General features: G+C 42.3%; 1 protein-coding gene across 1 annotated transcript in view; it reads right to left on the reverse strand.

Moving 5' to 3' along the window:
- LOC145341471 (transient receptor potential cation channel subfamily V member 6-like) overlaps window positions 1-13,255 on the reverse strand; it is a 130,738-nt gene extending 117,483 nt beyond the window's left edge. Inside the window, exon 1 of the mRNA XM_080186437.1 lies at window positions 13,098-13,255. Within this exon, the coding sequence (XP_080042563.1) occupies window positions 13,098-13,255 (158 nt within the window). The remainder of the gene's footprint in view (window positions 1-13,097) is intronic.
- Window positions 13,256-26,170: the final 12,915 nt, after the last annotated feature.

The raw sequence follows: 26,170 nt of genomic DNA on the forward strand, positions 1-26,170 counted from the left end.
TTCCACGGGGAAGGGAAAAGGATGCAGAGTTAGCAATGATCCTCTGTGGTAACCTTATCCTCCTGAAGTGCTCGGACAAATTGAGAGAGGTGATCTTCTGCCTCCGCAAGAGACGATGTGCTTGCCTCCTTCCAGCTGGATGTCAGTGTCCATCCTATCTATCCAAAGGAGGGGAATAGAGTTGAGAAGAAGTCAACTGGTGCTGCTGAGGGTCAGTGGAAAGCCTCGCAATGGTCATGGCTGGAACTCTATTGTATTACATCATTACATGTTCAATGTAAGCCTTCCCAGCTTGGTTGTATCACTGAATTGGCTCCTTCCACTGCATACTCACCTCGGAGAAGCTGATGAATTGCTGCTAGGTCAGGAAATAAGATCTGAAGAATAGTCTTATTCAACTCAAAATGTTAACTCTTTTTCTCTTTCTGCAGATGTTGCCAGACTTGCTGAGTTTTTCAGGCACTTTCTGTTTTTATTTAACATTTCCATTTGTTTTATTTTGGGAATTAAGTAACAGGCATGGAAACCAGAATTCAGGGTTAAAAGAGGCCTTAATTGACTTCTTAACTACCTCAACAACTTTCTAATTACTTACCTAACCAATCCAAGGGGATTCCCTGTTTGCCTTCATATCTGTCCTGAAAAAGTCAGAAGACACCAGGATCCTGACACAATGGCAGTTTCTAGGACTTTCACATGGTTCCATTCCTATCTGCCCAATCATAACCAAATAGTCACCTGCAAAAGCTTATTTTACCACACCTGCCCCCGCCACCACCACATTGTTACACCTGGAGACCCCAAGGTTCTATTTTTGGCCTTCTTATTCCTCATCTACGTGTTGCCCACTGTCCGAAATCCACACAAAAAAACACACCGCCCCTGGGCTGGGAACACCCTGCCCAATGCCTTGGGTCTTCTCAGTGTTTAACTGGAGGAAATCCCTGCTCATCCAATATTGGATGTCAGACAAGAAGCATGAAGTCAGAGGCAGAAAAAGAGTTCAAGAGGTGATGGTGAAATAGAACTGGCTGTTATTTGAGTACGTGTGAAATCTAACATTGGATTTTCAGACAAGGGGCAACATGTGGATGAGGAATCAGAGGGCCAAGAATAGAACCTAGGAGAACTCCAGAGGTAACAGTGCGGGGGTTGGGGTGGGGGGGAATAAAATAAGCTATTGATTTGATTCATTATTGTCACATGTATTGGGATACAGTGAAAAATATTGTTTCTTACAGAAAAACATACTATTCATAGACTACATAAGGGAGAAGGAAAGGAGAGGGTACAGAATATAGTATTGCAATCATAGCTAGGATGTAGAGAAAGATCAACTTAATATAAGGTAGGCCCATTCAAAAATCACAGATGATTATCTGGTTATGACTGGACAGATAGGAATGGAATCATGCAGAAGCAACTGGTCAACATCAACTTTCTTCTATATAATCTATTAACAGTGGAAACCACACAAAACCCAGAAGAAACCTCTGTGGTATTCCATTTGTTGCTTCAATAAGAAGGCTTCACCATCGCTTCTGCTGGCTTCATATTCTGGCAGGTATATTTTAAAATCATATCTTGCAAGTAGATGACAACCAGGTAGTCAATTTAAGGACCACCTATTAGGATGATACCTAATGCCACATATTCAATCTGGTTTTCCTCAATACACCCAGCACCATTAGACTATAAGACATAGGAGCAGAAGTAGGCCATTCCACCCACTGAGTCTGCTCCAGCATTCAATTAGATCATAACTGATCAGATGTGATAATCCTCAACTCCACTTTACTGCCAAAATCCTGATTTCCTACTGGTTAAAAATCAGCCTATCTCAGCCTTGAACATACTTAACAACCCAGCCTCTACAGCTCTGCAATGAAGAGTTCCACAAATTCATGACCTCTCCGAGAGAAGAAATTCCTTATCTCTGTGTTAAATGGGTGACCTTTCACTCAGAGATGATGCCCTGTGGTTGTAGATTCTCCCTAAGGGGAAATAATTTCTCAGCATCTACCTTGTCAAGCCCCTTAAAAATCCCATATGTCTCAATAAGATCACCAATAAGATTCTTCTAAACTCCAATGAATACAAGCTTAACCTACTCAAATTCTCCTCGTAAGAAAATCCTTCCATACCTGGAATCAACTTAGTGAATCTTCTCTGGACTGCCTCCAATGCCAACATACCCTTCCTCAGAAAAGGACCAAAACTGTTCACAATATTCCAGTTATGGTCTAATTAGTGCCTTGTATAGTTTAGCAAGACTTCCCTTTTTTATACTCCATTCCCTTTGACATAAAGACAAACATGCCATTTGCCTTCCTGATTACTTGCTGAACTTGCATGCTAGTTTTTTGTGATTTATGCACAAAACCCCCAAATCCCTCAGTGCTGCAGTTTTCTGCAGTCTTTCTCCATTTAAATAACATTCAGCTCCTTTATTCTTCCTACCAAAATGCAGAACTTCATATTTTCCAACATTATGTTCCATCTGGCAAGTTTTTGCCCAGTCACTTAGCCTGTCTATAATCCCTCTGTAGACTCATGTTGTCCTCACTTCTTGCTTTTTCACCTATTTCTGTGTCACCCTCAAACGTGACAATAACACATTCACTCCCCTAATCCAATTCAGTAATATATATTGTCAATAATCATGGCCCCAACACTGATCCCTGTGGCACCCCATTAATACAGGTTGTTATCCTGAAAATGTCCCTCTTAACCCAACTCACTGTCTTCTACTGGTTACCATGATGTGGAGATGTCTGCGTTGGACTGGGGTAAACACAGTAAGAAGTCTCTTAATACCAGGTGACCCTCAGAGTTTATCTTCTCCCTCTATAATTGTGTTGGTCATCTTTTGTTGGTTTTTAAAACTTTCCCAAACCTCTGGCTTACCACTAACCTTTGCCAAATCATATATTTTCAGTTTACTACTATCCTTAACTTCCTTGGTTAACTATGGTTGATTTATCCCCTTAGCAGAATCCTTCTTCCTCATTGGAATATATCTTCGTTGTGAGTCCTGAACTATTTTCATAAAGGTCTGCCATTGCTGATCGACCATCTTCTGCTAAGCATCTTTCCCAATCCATGCCAGCCATCTCTGCCCACATTTCTTTGTAATTACCATTATTTAAGTTTAGCACAGTTATTTCTGACCTATGTTTTTCACTCTTAAGCTGAATGCTAAATTCTACTGTTTTATGATCACTGTTTCCTAGGGGATCTTTTACTCTGCGATTGTTTATTAAACTTGTCAGTAACTCAGGTATTTTAAAATATTGATAGTAGAAATGGCAAACACCTGAAATCTCTTTTTGTGTAAATAAACATTGTGAAATTGACAAAAGAGATCAAGGTGCTGGAGTTCTCTACAACTACAACTCTTTAAAAGATGGTCCAATTCCATGAAAATTGTGGCGGACGAGGACATGCCTATTGCCACAATGCAACTGGTCAGGTTGAGAGCTCGTGATCTGAACCAGTCCACACTTTTGCTTGGCTCTGTAAAAAATCAGAAACCCCAGAAATATGGTCAGAAATCCCAGAATTGGGCCCCGGACACCATCGTAACCCCTCCACAAAGTCTCCCCAGCTCCATTAAAACTACATTTGCTGCTTCTGTATTTCCCTCCTCCCTCCCAGTAACCAGCTCACAAAAGAGACAAAAATGCAGAAATAAAAACAATGCCAATAACAGAAAAAAATGTTGCAATATTGTCCCACCAGCTGGCAATGTATTCCAGAGGCTCACTACTCTCTGGCAGGGAGATGGTGCTCTATTGGTAACATCACTGAGCTAATAAACCAGAGGTCTAGGCTAATGCTCTGGGGACATGGGTTCAATTCCTGCCATGACAATTGGTGTAATTTGAATTCAGTTAATAAATTCTGGAGTACAAAGCTAGTCTTAGTAATGGTGATCATGAAAACCATCAATGATTGTTGTAAAAAAAAACCCATCTGGTTCTCTAATGTCTTTGGGATAAAGTAATCTGCCATTCTTAACTGGCTCTAGGTGACTCCAGGTAACTCCAGGTCCCATAGCAATGTGTCTGACTCTTAACTGCCTTCTGAAATAGCCTTGCAGGACCACTTCATTTAAGAGTAATTAAGAATGGACAATGAATGCTGGTCCTGCCAATGAAGCCCACATTCCATAAAAGAATAAAAAAACTGTCTAGCCTAATTTCACATCTGTTAATAATGACCAGGATGCATGTCTCTCCAGTTAAATGTAAGTGTTCTATCAATAGGGACACAATCCAGTGCTTTAATTATTCAAGGGTCCACATTAAATAAATAGACCATAGTCTTCAAGCATATCTAAGTAGCAGTGATTCTTTACTCTTTGAATTATTTTCATAATTCTTTAAATCCATGCTATCATATGTGGAGATCCCAAAACTGCATACTGTACCCAATTTGCAGCCTGTAGAATGGACAAAATAATATTGATTGTTTTATACTGAATGTTTCTATTAATACAATTTAATGCTGTTAGCTTTTGCTACAGCATCTTGACACTGGTCATGAACCTTCAGTGATCTGTACACAATGACACTGGATCTTTTTTCTCTCTAAAGCACCCAGAGTATTGTTCCCTGCAAATGATATGTGTTTCCGTGTTGGTTCTACAACCATGGTTGTAAACATTCGGTTCAACCAAGATAAATACTATTTTTCCATTGTGTAGCCTGATCTCCCAATGCATCAAAAAATTTTAGCATTTGATTGTTGTTCTCTACTGTCTTAACATTGTGTTGATTTTGGTGCCATCTGTAGGTTTAATGAACATAGTTCCAACAACCCTTGCTCATGTCATTAACAAAGACAATGGCCGGGATTCTCCGACCTCATCCGTGGCTGGGAATCTCTGGTCCCGCTGTTGTGAATCGGGATTTGGCTGAGCACCAGACTCTCCGTTCTTGCTGGTAGCAGTTGTGGGAAGTACAACGTTGGAGAATTCTGGGCAATTAATAGTAGCAGGCCTAGGACTGATTCTAGGAGGACAGCACAAGTAACATGCCACCAGGCTGAACCATGTTCATTAACTGTACTTCTTGGCTACAGGATTGGTGCCAATTCCTAGTCCAGTGAATTGAATTGCCACTGTTACCACAGGAATCTCTGAGTGTGAGCTTCCTTATCAATTCCAGGTCAATAATGTCCACCAACCACAACCCCAATTACATCTTCAAAGCACTCTCTCATACTTCTATCTGTATTTTTTGCCAGAAGTCATGCTGTGTACTCCCAATAGCACCATCATTCCCCTGGTGATCAAAAAGGGCTTCTCTTACAAACTGTTCCTGCACCTTCCCTAGAATGATGCCAGGGTCATGGGCATGAAGTTCCTTTGCTCTGATTTGTCCCCTTTTTGAAAATAGAAATTGCACGAGCTAGCTTCCAGTCACAGAGATTATCCTGAAGGTACAGTTGTGGCACTCCCAGAGCATTTGTCCCATCTCCTCAATCATACTGAGATGGATACTAACCAGACACTGGAGCTAATCAATTTTGAGTTTTTATAATCTATTAATATTACAACTTTAATAAAAAATAGAAAGGATTGTACACTTAATATTGCTTCATTGAAAGAAGTATAGACTGATGCAAAATAATAATTTAGCATCCTATGATAATCTGAGAATCAGCCTAAATTCAGCCAATCCTTTATTGGCTTGATATGGTTCTGAATAGTTTTCTAACTTCCAGAGTTAAAAAAAATGTTTATTTTGCTGTAACAATTATTTACAAAGTTCTTTGCCATAAATTTCTTGACTACTCTTTTGAATGTATTAGTTGTGTGCAATACCTGTTCCTGTTCTCCCGTGTGTTAAGTTCCTTAAGTGCGTAGAATGTCTTCTGTTCCAATCTGATCTGCCCCCTCTTATCTACCGTAGCAGCTTTGCTTTTCAGTGTTTTCCTTCTTTTCACCACTGGGACATCCGTGGGTGGAATTTTCCCAAAATAAAACTCACATGACATAATGGCAAGGAAACTGGAGTGACCTGCACCGATCCATCAGACGAGCTTTTACCGCAATCGTCCCACACTCAGTCACTTTTTGGGAGACGGGTGAGTTGTGCGTTTACGCGGGGGGGTCAGCGGGCCAAATGCACCGGTGAGCCTGGCTGCAGAGCACTCAAGCATCATTTCGCAAGCACACCCCAATCTCACAGTGCACTAGGAAACCACCTCTGTCCCCCTGCGGAAGTCAGAACCCGCCCCGCCTCCCCTTATCGGCAGCATGATCCTCTTTCCCAACATGGGTTGCCTGTACCGGAACGTCAGGGTACAACTAATGGGTTCCCCTGCCTGACTCCTGACATGCCCGCACTCCCCCCCCGCCCCCCAACCATGACCTCCGACATGAACCCCCCCATCATAGCCCCCACTCAGGCATCAACCCCACTTGGGCCCCAACTCCTTGGCACTGCCTAGGCACAAGGGCCATGCCCAACTGGCACTATCAAGATGTCCAGTGGACAATGTCCCATTAGGTCCCCAACCACGCAGGGGCTTCAAAATTCTCTGAGCCCTCTGACGTGGCCATCACACCTGCACTCTGCTAGTGTAGACCAGTAATAATGTGATGTCTTGCCAGAGAGGTAGAAACATTCCAGGAAGGGGGTCAATTGCATACTGAACTCGTTCATAGGATTGAAATCCAGTCAATCTCATGCTAATCAGCCTCGTGCCCCTTCTGGGTGTGATCCAGTTTGTACCAGTAGAAAGGGGCCAGGGCGATTGCAAACCATTTGGCGCCAGATGTGGAACTGATATTGATGCCCCTTTATTATTTTCCGGGATTGGCGCAACCTGTGCTTGGCATGGTGAGGTTGAAAAAAATCGCCCATGACTTCATTCTGTTTGATTTTAAAAATATACACTTAATCCATAGGAACTAGAGTACTGTGTGCAATTTTGGTCCCCTTATTTGTGAAAGGATATATTGGCCTTGGAGGGAGTACAGAGAAGGTTCACCAGTTTGATACCGGAGATGAGGGGGTTAGCTTATGAGGAGAGATCGAGTAGATTGGGCCTGTACTTTTTGGAGTTCAGAAGGCTGAGGGGTGATCTTATAGAGACATAAGATAATGAAAGGGCTACATAGGGTAGAGGCAGATAGATTCTTTCCACTTAGAAAGGAAACCAGAACTGGCCTCAAAATAAGGGGGTCAGTTTAGTACAGAGTTGAGGAGGAACTTCTTCACTCAAAGGGTAGTGAATCCCTGGAATTCTCTGCCCAGTGAAGTGGTGGAAGCTATCTCGTTGAATACATTTAAGTCACAGGTAGGTAGATTTCTGATCGATAAGGGAATTAAGGATTATGGGGAGCTGGCAGGTAAGTGGAACTGAACCACCTTCAGATCAGCCATGATCTTATTGAATGGTGGGGCAGGTTCGAAGGGCTAGATGGCCTACTCCTGCTCTTATTTCTTATGTTCTTATGATTGTGATCCGATGGGGCTACTCAGGCAAATTTGCCAAATTAGGTTAGCCCTCTTGAAATCTGTAACCAACATGAGGTTGGCAGCAGCCTTAGATTGGCCAATAAGTTTAAACCAAGATCTATGGTGCACAGAGCTGGCCAAGTATTCCCAACATGGAGTTCTGATACAACATACAAATATAAGTTCTAGCTTGTCTATTCTCTTATTTCTTCCAAAACTCATTCTGATTATCCTGATACTGCAAATTGCTAGAACTGGAAACAAAAACAGAAAATGCTGGAAAATCTCAGCAGGTCTGGCAGCATCTGTGTGGAGAAAATAGAGCCAACGTGAGAGTTGGGACTATCCTGCATCAACCATTTATCAATCCACGAATCATTAGGCTTTGTTTACATTGATATCGTACAACCATAGAATCATAGAATTCCTACAGTGCAGAAGGAGCCATTCAGCCCATTGAGTCTGCACCGACAACAATCCCATCCAGGCCCTATCCCCGTACCCCCATGTATTTACCCTGCTAATCCCCTAGCAATTTAGCATAGCTAATCAACTTAACCTGCACATCTTTGGAATGTGGGAGGAAACCAGAGCATCCAGAGGAAACCCACACAGGCTCAGGATAAGCAAGCAAACTCCACACAGTCACCCAAGGCTGGAATTGAATGCAAGTCCCTGGCATTGTATCTTCTAAATCTTTTTTTTCTTAACATACAACTTAGATACTTTTCCCTTTTTGTCCAATGATATACCTTTTCTTATTCTTGAATTAATTCCATTGCTGTTTGAAAGTTTCACTTCTAGTTCAGCTTTTTATTTGATCTTTCCTAGAATTTGTCTGGTAACCTTCATATCTGCACCATTAAACTCTTTCACATCCATGTTGTTTCTGGTTTTACAAAACAAAATAACAATACTTAAAAAAAAAACTTAATTGATTGTGAAGCACTGAGACTTGCTGAGGTGATGAAAGACACTGTTTAAGTCTGTCATTCTTTCAATCTAATAACGCAAAATCACTTCGCTCATCCATATCAAAGTTAGTAATTAGTAGCAATGGATTGCTCAATCCTAATCTAATTCTTGAGCTAAACTTCAAGAACCCGTTTGAAACCAGTATTTATTTTGAAAGCCAGTGCCAAGTTATATGATTCATTTGTACAATTCTCTAATAGAGCAAAGAATATTTAAGTACATATGCATGAAGTTCTACTCACTGTCTTCCTAATGCTGTGAATCCACTGATTGAAATTACTTGATTGAAACATTTGCTACATAATGAAAAGGAATTGTTGGGCTATGAAAAGAGCTGGGAATAAGACAAATTGGATAGTTCTTTCAAAGCGGAGATACAGCTGTTAGTTTAGTTTATTTATTAGCGTCATAAGTAGGCTTACAATAACAATGCAATGAAGTTACTGTGAAAATCTCCTAGTTGCCACATTCTGGCACCTGTAGGGGTACACTGTATGTTTCAATAAGGTCACCTCTTTTTCTTTTAAACTCCAATGAGTAACTACGCAACCTCTCCTTATTACAAAATCCCTCCATACCCGGGAGAACCTAGTGAACCTTATTTGGACTGTCTTCAATCCCAGTATACCTTTCCTTAAATAATGGCAATAAAACTATTCATAGTATTCCAGCTGTGATCTAACTTGTGCCTTGTGTTGTTTTAGTAAGACTCCCCTACGTTTATACTCCATTCCCTCTGAAATAAAAACCAACATTGCATTTCCTTCCCTATTACCTGCTGAACCTGCATGCTACCTTTTTGTGATTTGTGAGGACCCCCAAATCCCTCTGTGCTGCAGTTGTATGCAGTCTTTCTCCATTTAAATAATAATCAGCACCTTTATTATTCCTGTCAAAGTGCAGAGCTTCTCATTTCCTATAATATATTCCATCTGTCAAGTTTTTGCCCACTCCCCCAGCCTGTCAATATCTCTCTGTTGTGTCATCTTCACCACTTGCCTTCCTATCTATTTCTGTAACATACACAACTTGGCAATATTACATTCACTTCCATCATTCAATCATTAATATATAATGCAAATAATTGTGGACCCCAGCACTGATGCCTGTGGCAGTCCACTAGTAACAGGTTGCCATCCTGAAAATGTCCCTCTTATCCCAACTCCCTATCTTCTATTGGTTAACCAATCCCCTAATCACACTATTATACCACCCCCAAAAGCATAGGCTTTTATCTCATTAAGTTGCTATCTGTCTTGAACATGCTCAATAAGAAGCTTCCACAGCCTTCTGAGATAGAGAATTCCAAAGACATCCACTCTCTGAGTGAGGCAATTCCTCCCCATCTCAGTTTTAAATGGCCAGCCTCTTATTCTGAGAAATCCTTAGAAGGGCCACTATAACTGCACTAGACAAAGAGAAAACAGTATCGGGCTGCGGAGGGAGAATTATTCCCCCCTCTCCAACCTGGCATGGCTCTTGATTCTTCCCCAATCTAACTTAACTGGATTGGCTTGGCTCCTCTGTGGAGCCACTGTATTTCACCCCTTTTTATAAGCAGTGTGATCCAAATGAAGCCACACCATTAAAGTATGGAAACTACTTCCATCAGATGGGTGTGAGGGTCACCCTACCTAACTCCTACCCAATGGAAGTAGTCACACAAGGATTTACCTCATTGCATCCAGTATAAAACACACATCCCATTTGAATAGCATTGGTATTATTTCCCAAACCTGATTTAATGGAAGTATTAACTGCAGTATTGGTTAAAAAAAACAAAAGATGCCTTGCTACTTGGGGTAGTTGGGCAATCAGACATGGCAAGAAAACTGGGGTGAATGGGTGGGATCCTCCTAACTATGCACTATAATGTTTGCAAAAAACAATGTAAAAACCTGAAAAAACTGGTGCCATTTATGCAATTCCCCAAGGTTTCTATGATTATTTTGTCAGTTATGGGGGACAATTGGGAGATCTCCAAGAGAAATTCACCCCTTAGCTTTCCATGTTGAAACAAAATGTGAAAAATAGCTCTGTTTTTGTGCAAAGTTAATTCCTAATTGTAAGGTTGATTAAAAATGCAAGAGGCTAGTGGGGGATGGGCCAAAGTTTCTTCAGCCACAAAATCAGCTCTGCTGTCACTCCTTCCTGAGAAAGGTGCCACTTCAAGGAAATGTTTATGGTATAACACATTTGCTGGAAAGCAAGGTTCCAAGATCAGGATTTTTGAAGCCTGCCAAAGTGGTTCAGCTGAATGAAGGTCAGGCACATCAAAGTTAATCTTTTCCTCTAAAAACTAATAACATAGGTGCTTGCGGTTTCAAACCCATGTCTGAGGAACAATGTGCTCCCAATTAATTACTCAGATCAGAGTTATACTGTTTTTCCATTCAAATAAATTTGTCACGTATTTTGGATCTGGATGGTTGGCATGGCGATGCACATCCCCATGAATGTTAATACCCACAACACATTTATTCAAAATTGGGTGAATAAAAATAACAGTTTTCAGCACCTCATAGGAGAAAAACCTCGTATACAATGGAATTTGCTCACTCGGCTGCTCAGATTATGACTCAGTTCCTCAGCTTGCTGACTGACCAGCTGTTACATAGCTGATAACCAGAAGAAGTGTGAAGACATCTATTGGAGGAGATTTCATCCCTCAGCCTAAAATGTACTCAGGCGTGTAATAAAAACCTTTTTCATTAACTGGGATTGATGCAATTTAACCAAAGAATCCATAGTGAGAGTTTGGCATTGGTTGTGTTTTGTGGGCTTCCTGATGGGTTTCATGCATCTTTCTGTTGTGGTCACATGGTGGTATTATCTCAAAACCACCATTCAATGTAGCCAAAATAAATGCAGAGTGTAATGTGCAAACATCTTTATCCCCTGATGCATACTTTGGCAATTTTTCATTTTAAGTTCCTTGTACCATAGTGCAAGTTCATTGCTGCAGGACAGACTGTGCTAAAGTGTCTTTCTTTAAACGGGTAGCAAATATAATCTGGTAAATGTAGTCATTGCACTAAATTAACTTGCACAGCAATCTGTACTTTGTATTCATGGTTTCCTTGTGGTACAAGAAAATAAATTCTTAAAATTCACCTGACTGAGGAACACTTACTTTTCGTCACACAATGTACATTGAGTTATCAAATGTCTGACAGCACGAGCAAGACTTTTTATGGTGAAGATAAATTCAGTACCTTTGATCCAAGCATACAATTTCAAATACACCAAACAGCTTTGCATTCACTGCTCTTAAGTGAAAAAGACAAGCAGGTGGCCATAAAGTGCAAGAAGATGCCAATTTCTGCACTAGAGAAACTGGAGCTATGAATATTTCTTCACTTCGTGAATTTCAATCTCAACTAGTCCATTTACAATGCAAAGTGCAGAATAAAAATATGGAACTCATGCCTCTGAGGAACCAGTGGAGAGGGAAAATGAGCAAGTGGTGAATAGGTTTTTGTTTGCCTATCACTTCACAGCTAATTTTCAAACAATACATTTAGGGGCCTTCCAACAAATCATCAGCCTAGCATTTGATTTGTGAATGGGGGAAATCCCACAAAAATTACTAAGCAAAACATTTGTGAAAAGTTTGTATAAAACATTTCAGATTGTCATTTCAGATAATCAACACAATGATTGTTGTAAATTTACTGACAAACTGCCCAGAAATTGCAGTCTTTGTTATAAACATCTAATTACTTGTGTTATGATGTGGAGATGTTGGTGTTGGACTAGGGTGGACAAGATGAGAGATTCTCAAGATGAGAAACTCTCATCTTGTCCATCTCAGTCCAACACTGGCATCTCCACATCATGGCCACCATCAACATCACAAACTGCTGGCTCAGAGTGGAGAGCATCTCCACAGTAGATTGTGCATATCAACTCAGACTTCTACAGAGATGCAAGAGTGCAGACAAGATCCAAAAGGACTACATACTTGTGTTATCATCAAATGAATTTCAGTTGGATAAGCTATTTTGTGAAAGAACCAAAGTAATAAAGGCACAAATTGTTTCTTAGAAAGCAAGGATAAATGTGTGACACACACCAAATTGTTCAAAGGTTTCTGCTTTTGCATACAACATAAAGGATGAATGGCCTTTTACTACCCCCATCCCCTCTAGAAAAACAGATTGCTGTCTTCTTTGTCCATAGTTTATCAGATTTCTAATCCTAATATTCCATCTTTTGCAAAAGGTATAGTAGCAAAGTAAACAAACCGTCAAGGACGCAAGACTGGACAACAGTTGCTAATCTTTAAATACGACATTCAATTATTTGCATTTCAATAAAACTTTCCAAATAGCACACAGTATAACATAAGTATCAGTACTCCTGTTGTTACGTATACAGCAGTGTTGCCCAAGAGAATCAAACTGTAGAGTTCAATGTTTATTGGTAAAGGGGAAAAAGCATGGCAGGAGAAAGAAATACGATAGAAAAATAACCCCAAGCAACATATAAATACAAAACTGCTGGGGCCATGTCATCTTACATTTCTGAAAGTATTTCTAACGTTTGTTGAAACCAAGCGATTAACAGTCTGTTATACTCTCATCCTGGCTTAAGTAAATTTGAAAACAAGCTCTTTCTCTGATATATTTTACTTCACCTTACACTTACCCTCTATTTTTCACTTCAAACACGTTATTAAAGTTCTTCTGCCGGCCTCCCAGTCCAACTTTGTCAGATGTGCTGTCCTTAGATGCTGACTGAGTGGGTGAAGTTGGATTTTTCAATCTGTTGAGGAAACAGTCAATTGCTTTTCTGAATGCAGCCATCTTAATCGTTTTATTTAATATTCATTATCGCGTACTCTCTGCAACGCCATCCCACATGTTTCTCGGTGAAATCTGGAAATACCTAAACATCCAGAGTCCCATTGCCATAATCATTCAGATCTCCCGTCTTCCATCACAGCGCCTCTGGCCAGTGACTATCAGAGGCTGTATTATAGACTAGGCGGCTGACGTCAGGCTAGGCTGCCTGCACTAGACTCAGTGCACTGGAGATAAGTGACAAAGCTGCAGGACTTTTACTTTCACTTAAATTCTCCACACTGACGCTGCACAAAGAATACGGCTGGAAATGCTTTCATTTTTAACTAAGGGAGGGGTAACTTCAGTCACCTCCGTCTGCTGGATATAGGTAACAAAAGAAAAGGATTGGAGCCAGGCACGATTAAAAATAAAACGGTGTCTGTGGAGTGAATGAAGTTATCCTGAAGTCCTACAGAAATATTGCCAAAGGCACATTGCACTTTATTACCTGCACTTTTAAATTTTACATAATTATGAGATAGAAACAAGTTCAAGGACAATATGTCAAGCAAGCAGGCACCACAGCAATGATGTATTGAACGTGTGCACCATTATTAGTACCTAATAGTTCATGGTGAGAAACCCTGTCAGATCCCTTGTGCCCTGGTTCAATGGCAAATTTGCAGAGCTCCACCATTAAGTTTGCCAAGACAGTTAAAAATACATTCTCAACCACAGCCTTCCATTGTGGTCAATGACACTCACCAATTCCTTGGATTTCATAGTATCATAGAATGCTTACAGCACAGAGGCTAACCATTTGGGCCATTGTGTTCATGCTGGCCAAAAAATGAGCCCCCCCCCCCTCCCCTTATCCCACTTTGCAGCCTGTAATGGCACTTGAGATGCATACCCAGATAGCTGTTGAATAAGTTGAGGGTTCCTGTCTTTGCTATTCTTTCAGGGGTTGAGTTACAGGCCCCACAAACTTCTGGTGAAATCGATTTTCCTCATCTAATGGGCAATACATGCTGGCCAATCAGTGATACCCATCTCCCATGAGTGAATAAAAACAAAATCTCCCCTCTAATCTTTCTGCCAGTCATTTTAAAGCAAGGCCCCTTCATCCATGATCTCTCTGCTAAAATAAATAAGCCCCATCTACTCTAGGCTGCTCACATTTCTGTGCTTCTGGAAGGAAGAAAAAGGGATGAAAGCAGAAGTGGAATGGGAACAAAGCCCACTGTGAACTCCGGCAGAAGGGAATCCTCAGTTGGGGGAAAGTGAAGACATACAGGAAGATTCCTTCAGCAGAATAGATGTAACTGAGTTTGTAATGCAATTAGTTCTGTCTGGTCTATCTGACTTTCTATTGTAAGGTGACATCTGTTATGATGCAATTTCTGTAAGCTGCCATCTTAAGATCAGTTCAATAAAGATTTATAATGATAAAGCACTGAAGAAGCGCTGCTGCTCTTAAAATCAAAATGTGGTGTCAGGAAGTGGAGATAGAATCATAGAGACCCTACAGCACAGAAAGAGGCCATTTGGCCCATCGAGTCTGCACCCATCACAATCCCACCCAGGCCCTCCCCCCATATCCCTACACATTTACCTGCTAATCCCTCTAGCCTGCACATCTCAGGACACTAAGGGGCGATTTTAGCATGGCCAATGAATCTAACCCACACATTTTTGGAATGTGGGAGGAAACCGGAACACCCAGAGGAAACGCATGCAGACACGAGGAGAATGTGCAAACTCCACACATACAGTGAGCCAAGCCGGGAATCGAACACAGGTCCCTGGAACTGCGATGCAGCAGTGCTAACCATTGTGCTGCAATGCCTACCCCAACAGATTTTTGAATCCTGGGAAGTTGCAGAGAAGAAGCAACTCTGAAAGGTACACAGAAATGTTCAAATCTTCAAAAAAGCTGCTGAAAAAGGACTATGAAAAGTGAACACAGACAAAAGCTGAAAGTAAATACTGGGTGAGTGAACATGGCAAACTTTGTAAACTTTCCAATTTCAGCTCCAGTAGAAGTGAAAAGTGATACGTGGAAAAGTTGACAGTTTTTCTACTTGCAATGGTAAGACTATAAACTAACAGCAGTTACTTCATAAGACAGTACCAATGAGAGTAGCTACACTTCTAACATTGCTGGGATAGGGCTGCTACAAAGTGTATACCACTCTAAATCTAGCTGACAAAAGAAACACACTTCAAAGATGTGCAAGCCTCAAATGTCAAGAGAACATCACTTATCAATGCTTTGGATTCAACACTAAAGCTCAAGATAAAAACAAAACCATTAAACAATAAGTGACTACTGTAATACAGTTTGCAGAATCATGCGAACTCAGACAGCTAAAAAGTCCTGATTAAAGATTGATGAATCTTCAGCAGACGAGACCCCATACTGAGAGAAAATCTACTGAAAGAGGAGAAACTTATACTCAGGAAAGTGATAGATGTGTGTAGATAGATCCTTGTTAAGCATGGGAATCAAAGGTTACCGGAGTAGATGGGGAAATGTGGAACTCAACACAAACAGATCATTCATGATTTTATTGAATGGTGGAGCAAGCTCCAGCAACCAAATGGACTACTTTTGCTCCTATTTCATATTTTCGGTAGCACAGTGTTTAGCACTGCTGCTTCACAGCTCCAGGGACCTGGGTTCAATTCCCGGCTTGGGTCGCTGTCTGTGTGGAGTTTGCACATTCTCCTTGTGTCTGCATGGGTTTCCTCCGGGTGCTCCGGTTTCCTCCCACAGTCCAAAGATGTGCAGGTTAGGTTGATTGGCCATGCTAAAATTGCCCCATAATTTTCTGCGATGCTTAGGTTAGAGGGATTAGTGGGTAAAATATGTAGGGATATGGGAGTAGGGCCAGAGTGGGATTGTGGTCGGTGCAGACTCAATGGGCCAAATGCCCTCTTTCTGTACTGTAGGGTTTCTATGAATATGTAACAATAATTCTTATGTAGAAATGTGGAGCTTGTGAAATGTCAGTTCGAGCAGACCAGGAAGTACATAATACTGAGAGATATTCCAGGCTGAAAGAGCAGAGCAATCACAAACGGATGGCAGGATGCAAATACTGCTCAGTACATCATACAAGGCAAAAGAAAGATTGCCCAGCGTATGGAAAGCAATGTTTTAACAGTACAAAACAAAATCACATCATATATAAGTGCAAGAGGAAAAAGCAACACAAGCCTATTCAGATGGTCATGAGTGAAATTTCAGCAGAAAACATAAGACCATAAGAACTAGGAGCAGGTGTAGTCAATTCACCTGCTTGAGCCTGCTTCGCCATTCAATATGATCATGGCTGATTTCATTCAGGTCTCATCTCCACCTTTTGCCCGCTCCCCATAAGCCTCTATCCCACTATTACTTAATAATCTATCTTTCTCCTTAAATTTGTTTAGTGTTCCGGCATCTACTGCACTCTGGGGTAGAGAATTCCATGGATTCACAATTCTTTGAGTGAAGTAAGCCCTCCTCATTTCTACTTTAAATCTGCCAGCCCTTGGACTAAAACTGTAGCCTTACCATCTAGAATGTCCAACAAGGGAAAACATCTACTCTACATTACCCTGTCAATCCCCTTTAGCATCTTATAGATCACAATTAAATCTCCTCTCATTCTTCTGAACTCCAGTGATTATAGGCCTAAACTGCTCAATCTCTCTTCATAACACAAGTTCTTCATTCCTGGAATCAATCAAGTGAACCTTCTGTGAACCGGGTACACACCAAACATTACATACAATCCAACAGGTTGGTTCTGTCAAGTTGCTAGGGAATAAATGGTTTGTGACTGTTATAATAATGACCACAGAGGGAGAGTATCAAGTGAACAAGAAGTGTCTAATATTCACTGGTGATCATGCAACAAAATGATCTTCGCAGACCTGCGCAAAGTGGCTCAAAATGACAATCGGGACATGTAATCCTCAAAAGTAATACCGAGACTATATGATGGCATGATACTCAAATCAAGAGGATAATTTAGTCTGAAGGCCTAAATCAATGGGAAAAATGAAGATCCAGAGTACCAGATGATAGATGGGATGCAACAGTCACTCATCTCAGTTGAAGCCAGACTAAGGTTTGGACTGGTAATCCTGAATGTGTCAACAGATGTTTACAACATGTCAAAGCACACAAAACCAGAGATGGTAGAACAGATTCTAAAGAACATCTACCAGGAGAGTATCATCTGAGCTAGGTGAGAGTGTAAGATCAATTCAGCATCTGCCAAGAGAAGATTCAGCTGCCCTGTAGTCAAGCCTAAAAGGCAAGAAAGGAGAGCTGGAAAAGAGAGAAGTAATCAAAAAAGTGACAATTCCTACAGACTGGATTAGAAACATGGTAGCAGTTAACCAATCTGGAAAGCTGTGAGTATTCTTAGACCCAAAGCATATAAATAAAGTACTGTTTGTTTGTTTGCATGTTTATTCATTAGTGTCACAAGTAGGCTTATATTAACATTGGAATTAAGTTACTGTGAAAATCCCCTAGTCGCCAAACTCCAGCGTCTGTTCGTGTACAGTAAGAGAGAATTTAGCGTGGCCAATGCACCTAACCAGCTCGTTTTTTGGACTGTGGGAGGAAACCAGAGCACCAGGAGAAACCCATGCAGACATGGGGGGAGTGTGCAGACTCCATACAGACAGTGACCCAAGCCGGATATCAAACCCAGGTCACTGTGAGGCAGCGGTGCTAACCACTGTGCCATCATACTGAAGAGACCTTATTACCACATGCCAACCATCAAAGTAATTTTTAAACAACTTGCCAAGTAAAAATATTCACTACCCTGGATGTGAAGGATGATTTCTGTAACATAACATTAGATGAAAGCAATAGCTTTCTCATGATGTGCTGGAAACCGTTCTGGAGATACCAATGGTTGCACTTGCTGTTTGGCATTTCCACAGCTCCAGAAGAGAATCAACACAGATAACATGAGGTAGTCACTGATCTTCCAGGAGAGGAAATCATAATGGATGATCTACAAATCTATGGATGTGGAGACACAATGGAGGAAGCCATTGCTGACCATGATCAGAATTTAATACAGTTGCTGAAGAGACCTCATTAGATTAACCTGAAGTTGAGAAGGAAAAAAGGCAAATGAAGATGCCTGAATTCAAGTACATAAGTCATATATTGATGGCAAAAGGCCTTTGCCCGGATACTAACAAGTTGAGAGCTGTAGCAGCAATGAAGTAACTAACAGACATGAAAGCAGTGCAATGATTTGTTAGATTTGTAAACTATTTAGCAAAATTTGTCATCAGTGTATAAACATTACACAAGCTTACTTCAAAGGAGATGCAGTAGTATTGGGGAACAAAACAAGGAGCAGCATTTACTAAAATCAAATATCAAGCCACAACGGGCATTAGTGCCAAAGTACTATGATGTCAATTATGAAATCCATAAGACTAGAGGATATAGGAGCAGAATTAGGCCATTCAGTCCATCAAGTCTGCTCTGCCATTCAAGCTGATATGTTTCTCAACTTCATTTTCCCACCTTTTCCCCTTAACCTTTGATCCCTTTATCAATCAAGAACCTATCCATTGCTGTCTTATATGCATTCAATGACATGGCCTCCACAGCCTTCTCTGGCAATAAATTCCGTAGATTCACCATCTCTGGCTGAAGAAATTTCTCCTCATCTTAGTGCTAAAGGTCGTCCCTTTACTTTGAGACTGTGCCCTCGGATCCTGGTCTCTCCTACTAATGGAAAAATCTTCTCCATGACCACTCTATCCAGACCTTTCAGTATTCTGTAAGTTTCAATGAGATCCCCCCCTCATCCTTCTATGCTCCATCGAGTACAGACCCAGAGTGCTCAAATGGTCCTCAGACGTCAAACATTTCATTTCTGGGATCATTCTCGTGAATCTCTTTTGGATACTCTTCCAAGGCCAGCACATCCTTCCCTACATACAGAGCCCAAAATTGCTCACAATATTCCAAATGTGGTCTGACCAGAGTCTTATAAAACCTCAGCAGCACATCTCTGCTTTTGTATTTTAGTCCTTTGAAAATAAATGTTCACATTGCATCTGCCTTCCTAACTACCAACTCACTTTGCAAGTTTACCTTTAAAGAATCCTGAACAAGGACTCCCAAATCCTTTTACGCTTCTAATATCTGAACTCTCTCTCATTTAGAAAATAGTCTATGCATCTATTCTTCCTACCAAGTGTATAACCTCACACTTTCCCATATTGTATTACATCTGCCCCTTCTTTGCCCATTCTCCTAACCTGTCCACGTTCTTCTGCAACTTCCTTGCCACCTCAATGCTACCTGTCCCTCCACCTATATTTGTATCATCTGCAAACTTAACCACAATACTGTCAGTTCCTTCATGTATATCATTGATATATAAAGTGAAAAATTGTGGTCCCAACACTGACCCCTGTGGAACTCCACTAGTCACTGGCTGTCATCCTGAAAAGACTCCTTTCTTCCCACTCTCTGCCTTTTACCAGTCAACCAATTTCTTATCCATGTTATTATCTTGCCTCTAACATCATGGGCTTTTATTTTATTCAGCAGCCTCCTGTGTGGACCTTCTCGTAGACCTTCTCGAAATGCAAGTAGGTAAAGTCCACTAGCTCTTCTTTGTCCAGCCTGCTCATTACCTCCTCAAAGAATTCACCTTGCAGTGTGATGCCAGCAAAAAAGGTTTGGGAACAATCCTAAGGCACCAAGGACACTGGTCGCATTTGATTATTAATTGCTTCAAAGGGATGTCAGAGGTGGGCACTAAGATTGCTAATACCATCCGGGGTGCCAGGCCAGTTGCAGAGGGGGTGAAGAAGAAGATGCGATGGACCTTGATAAATTCAACTCAGAACTGAGTTGGGAGGCCCATGAGAGGCCAGGCTGCAGTGTGGGGGACTCTAACAAAGAGTGTTTTCCAACCTAATGAGGCTTGAAAACCCTCATACAGGAGATCGGATGACTGTAAGAATGAATGTTCACAGTCAGGCAGCACTGTGAAACCCAAGGCCATGAGCTGTCTGGAAGTTCAAGGCCTCTGGTTATAGAAGCCTGGCTGTCAAGGATTAGTGTCTATGTGGCTGGTTGTTCCAGTTGTAAACTTGTTTAATCTGTAGCCCATGAGAGTTGCGGGAAATGAGGGTGCCCTCTAAGGATGAAGCTGACATGCTATTTATTGTTCTCAAACGAATTAGGCGAGCGTCATCTGCCGCAATGGGAAAACAGTTAACTGGTCAGCTTCCAGATTCTTCCTTGATAAGTCAATTGTACCAATTCAGTCAGCATTGTATTGCATGAGTGTGCCAGATTGGTACCCAATTTTTAACCCCTTGAAAGCATTGTCCCACTCAAAAGAGTGAGAAGAGTTGCCCCCTTCCGTTTGAGGTGGGCACCACAGGGACTAGGATGCCATATCGACCCCCTTCATCATATTTTCGTTTGGTGTTTTAAATTTCATTTGTGAGATGCTTTTGTTTAATGCAAGGTCCCTTTTACTTCCTCCCTCAATTTGTTTGATTAAATTTAAAATTAAGTTTAATTGGTTTTATACAAAATAGAGGAATTGTTACCCCCGAGCATTGAATTTCAAGGCTCAAATTCATGTCTATATAACAGAGAGATAGCACTGATGTGTCCCTCAGTGCAAGGCCACCTGGTGAAGTCATCCCTTCAAGGGATAGGGACATCATTTCCCCCATGATGTTAGAATGCAGGCTGACTGACTGCCCTCAGTCCTCACCTTGGAGGTAGGGGGGTAGGTGTCACACATACCACTAAGATTCTCAAGGGATAAGGAACTTCATTCAGTGGAGTTGAAAGGGGCAAATGTGGGGAATGGAGTGAGGCTTATTGGACAGATGCTCACGTAACGGTGTTGTGCATGGTGTCCCAGATCCTGAGAGAGCTGTGGGTCAGGGTATCGTTAGGACTTCTCATCAGTCACTTTGGCAATTTTATTGATAGCTGTGGAGCAGCAGCAGCAATGTGCAGCTGCATTTGGCCAGGATCAGCCCAGAGAGGAAAGGGAGGCAGGGCCCACTGATCAACCGGATGAAGGGCCACTGATAGAGGAGCCTCGAAGAAGACAATACTGGCAATAGGCCTACTGGGGGAGAGGATTATTACTCCAGATATTAGAGATCCAGTGCTGGAGAAGACTAGGCCTGTCCTGGGGGAGGGTGGACAATCTGTGCCGAGTGATGCAGGAGTTAGCACCACATGCACTGATGGTCACCTATTGCCTGGATCCTGAAAGTCACAACTGCACTGAGCTTCTATGCCAGTGGCTAGTTTCATGGCTCCATGTGTGATCTGTGTGACATCTGAAATGTCAGCATAATGGAGGTCACAGACGCGTTATTTAAAGGGTTCACTTTTACATCAACTTTGCCCGGGACCAGGCGAGGTAGGATGCCAGGGCCATGGTCTTCATCCACATAGCTAGCTTGCCTCAAGTGCAGGGTGTCCTAGACTGAACCACATGGCCCTATATTCCCCTGTTTAGAAACTGCAAGGGATTTCATTCCGTTAATGGCCAGATTGTCTATGACCACACCATGTGCCTATGCAGTTTTGTATTCATTTCCTGGGATGCATCTATGACAGCAACATTATGGGATGCTCATGGATCTCAGCTGTTTTTGAGAGAGATCAGCATCTGCAGGGATGATTCCTTGAGGACAAAGGATACCCACTCAGGAGGTGGTTGATGATTCCAGCTCAAAGGCCCAAAATACCAACTGAGACTCACTACAATGAGGCTCACACATCTACAAGTGCGCTTGTTGAGCAGGCATAAGATGTGGTTCTGGTGCCTGGACCAGTTGGTGCTGGGAGGGCTCTCTGGTACAGCCCCCAAAGGATGTCCCGCATCATTGTGCTGTCCTCTGCATGGCCTGCCATTGCCATGGGAAGAGCAGCTGGACCAGGAGGACATGGAGGAGTGCCACATCTCCTTGAATGAGGAGGAGGTTAAGGAGGGTAGTGAAGTGCAGCCTGCAAGAGAAGGCAGGGAAAGGATCTCGGCCAGGGTCCACATGGATGCAGGGCTAGGAATACCCTCAATGCCTCTCGGTTTGGGGATGACCGGGGTAAGGTGTGAAGATCTCTCCCCTCAAATCCATGGGATTGACATCTTCTCACTAGTGTCCTGCCAGCGGGACATCATCAGGATGGCCACACCATTCATGAGCAGGGCATGAAAGCAGTATTACTGGACACAGCAGGAGAATAATGGTAACAAGCAGTGAAGACAGAGCGATGCCACTTTAACCCTCTGTGAAATGTCTGACTCCTGCCTGAATGTGAGCTGCCACTGAATGGGGTTTGGGTGTTGGGTTCTTTCTTATAATATGGAGGAGGAAGTGAAGCCTGGAGAAAGTACTCCTGCTCCTCTCAACCTTACAAAAATGCAGTAAAATCTAACTAAACAGACTACCAGATGATATTAGGTGGAGTGTATACAATGGTAGACCTGGTAACAAATGTTAATAATTACAGTGCCAGCAAGAACAAAGTTGAAAGTAATTTCCTCTACTTTTTAGGACACTGACACCACATTTCTGCTGAGTTAGAGGCCTCAAAGTATCTACCCTCCCAAGGTGTGTTATCTATGATCTCCTGGAGAAACAGCACGGGGCCAAATTATATCATTCCCTGAAAATGGGTGTAGTGATCATGATGCACAATTACTCTGTACATACCCAATGTAATGTAGGCGACTTGTAATGTCTACCCATTATCATGATTCTTGCATACAAACAATTTATTGCCATTTATTGGTTGCACGCATTAGTAGGTGGCTGAATGTCGCGGCAATGCAACATAACTTCAGGAAACTTTGCTGAGCCTTTTAAAAGGAAGTTGCATCATTCAGAATAGTGTAACAAAGAACACTGGGTGACTATAGAAGAGTGCATGCAGCCAGGTTTTTGAACACTGTACAGGAGAACTTGGTGGAGTGGGTGGAAAGTAGCAGAGATGTCGAGCCAAATTGTCTGATCTCACCTGCAGCTGGGATTCTCCGATTCCACTGCAGTAAACAGAGATTTGGCTGAGTGCTGACCATGGTGGTAGAGCGTAAACAGTTGGAAAATTCAGGGGGCGGAATAGTGGCACAGTGGTTATCATTGTTGCCTCATAGCACTAAGGACCCGGGTTCGATTCCTGACTTGGATCATGGTCTTCCCATGTCTGCGTGGGATTCCTCTGGGTGCTCCAGTTTCCTCCCACAGTCTGAAAGACGTGCTAGTTAGGTGCATTGACCAAAACAGGCACCAGAGTGTGGCGACTAGGAGAATTTCACAGTAACGTCATTGCAGAGTTAATGTAATCCTTACTTGTGACTAATAAATAAACCTTAACTTTAATTCAGGCCATCCTATATCCCCAGGAGATGCAGGCAGTTCAACTATGGCTTTCACTCACCAAAGAGATTTTGATTGTATTTTTTGAGGTAGCATGTCTCTCTTTGTGTACATGGGTCATGTGCGTGGGTCATGGCTCCAGTTACAGACATGAGCCATGTAATCAAACAATAGCCCTTGTTGCCCAATATCTATCCTTTTGGTTTGATACGATGTTTCAGATGCTCCTGTAACATCCTGCCACAGAATGAAGGAATCATGGCTGCAGATCATGGGCATTAACCTGCATAATTTACTGCACAAGGTCACACTCCAGCTGCAAGTTGAGGGACTGGAATCATTTTTTTGGTTGCGGTACAAGACAGAGATATCATGTAACTCCTACAAAACAATGTACATTCATGCGGTCATTGGCACCCTGCGCTAAGAAAACCTATCTCACAAAGTTACAGGCTCACTCCATCTACTTCTCCATGACAATTAATTATTGCTCTTTGAATAGGTAGCGCCAGTCATCTCCCATATGCCACAATGGGCTGAAACTGCAAGAAGTTGGAAATTTCTCCTGCACAGTCTGGAAGAAGTCAGATGCACAAATATTTATAGCTATGTTCACCTTCAAACTCATTGGAAATACAAGTCCTTACCTTGCTCTAAGGTTGGACTTGTACTGCAGCAATTGGCGGATTTTGGTGACAACACCTTAGTGAATTGCAGACATCTCCCGCATTATCCCTTTCTGAATTTCAGGTAGGAGAATTTTTCCTTGAACATACTGGGGCTTCTGAGAGCCCTTCCCACATCCTTATGGGCAGCATGGTGGCACAGTGGTTAGCACTGCTGCCTCACAGCACCAGGGTTTGGGTCGATTCCTGGCTTAGGTCACTGTCTGTGTGGAGTTTGCACGTTCTCCCCATGTCAGCGTGAGTTTCCTCTGGATGCTTCAGTTTCCTCCCACAGTCCAAAGATGAGTGGGTTAGGTGGTCATGCTAAATTGCCCCTTAGTGTCAGGGGAATTAGCTCGGGTAAATGTATGGAGTTATGGGAATAGGGGTGGGATTGAGGTCAGTACAGTCTCAAAGGGCCAAATAGCCTCCTTCTACACTGTAGGGATTCTATGACTTCTGTTCTATGACTTCTCCTTCCTCTTCCAGCGGTTTACCCTACTCCTCATGACTTCTGCTCATTCAACATGTCATCAGGCTCGATCTCAGGAAGAACACTTACTAATGAACCCATACCTGGATATAACACAATAGTAAGAGCAAAATTAATGTTTCTTCTGTCTCATGACCTACACACCTTTGTTGCGATCTGTCCCAGATCCTGCCAGGCACTGATCCTCTATTTTGCTCCACCTGCTCCACTCATTCATATACAGTATATAATCCTTCATGTTCATCCCTTTCTTTAGCTCTGAGAACGAGTCATACAGACTTGAAATGTTAACCAGAATTCTACCACCCCACCAGCCACAGAATCGGAGTGGCGTGGGGTGGACAATGGAAATGTCTATTGCCCTTAGATGGGATTTTCCGGTTTCGCACAAGCGAGGCCCATAAAATCCCTCCCAATGGGAACTCTATTTTCTCTCTCCACAGGTCTGTTGAGTTTTTCCAGCATTTTCTGTTTTTGCTCTAGATACAGCAGGTTTGTATAGAAACCTTGAATTCAGCATGAGCTATCTCAGGACCTGCCACGATACACCCCGTGGTCTTTTGAAACTTGAAGCGACTTAGAATATGCTCTAAGTTTAATAGCTATTAAAGCTCAATGTTAATTTCTTACGTAGATTGTCATTTACATAGTATACCATTGTACTTGCTGCAGCTGTATAGGGCATTGGTGAGGCCGCAGCTGGAGTACTGTGTGCAGTTTTGGGCGCCGCACCTGCGCAAGGATATTTTGGCCCTGGAGGGAGTGCAGAGCAGGTTTACTAGGCTGATACCGGAGTTGAGGGGATTGAGCTATGAGGAGAGGCTGAATAAACTAGGCTTGTACTCGTTGGAGTTTAGAAGAATGAGGGGAGATCTCATTGAGACGTATAAGATGATGAATGGGATGGTTAGGATAGAGGTGGAGAGACTCTTCCCGCTCAAAAAAGACAGTAGGACTAGGGGGCACAGCCTCAAGATAAAGGGGAGGCGGTTTAGAACGGAGTTGAGGAGGAACTTCTTCACTCAAAGGGTGGTGAATCTCTGGAATTCTCTGCCGTTGAAGTGGTGGAGGCTGCCTCGCTAAATATTTTTAAGAAGCGGGTTGATGGGTTCTTGATAAGAGAGGGGATTAAGGGTTATGGGGAGAGGGCGGGAAAGTGGAACTGAGCCACAACAGATCAGCCATGATCTTATTGAATGGCGGGGCAGGCTCGAAGGGCTAGATGGCCTACTCCTGCTCCTATTTCTTATGTTCTTATGTTCTTATGTATTGACACTAGGGGCAGAATTTTCTGTGTATAGGTGCCCCAAAACCACAAATTCCCACTTTTGGTCAACGGACGTTTAAATGGTCTGCCAAATTTCCTGGCCCATC

The sequence above is a fragment of the Carcharhinus amblyrhynchos genome, chromosome 3, assembly GCF_965287045.1.
Source record: "Carcharhinus amblyrhynchos chromosome 3, sCarAmb.v2.hapA, whole genome shotgun sequence".
NCBI classification, from domain to species: domain Eukaryota; kingdom Metazoa; phylum Chordata; class Chondrichthyes; order Carcharhiniformes; family Carcharhinidae; genus Carcharhinus; species Carcharhinus amblyrhynchos.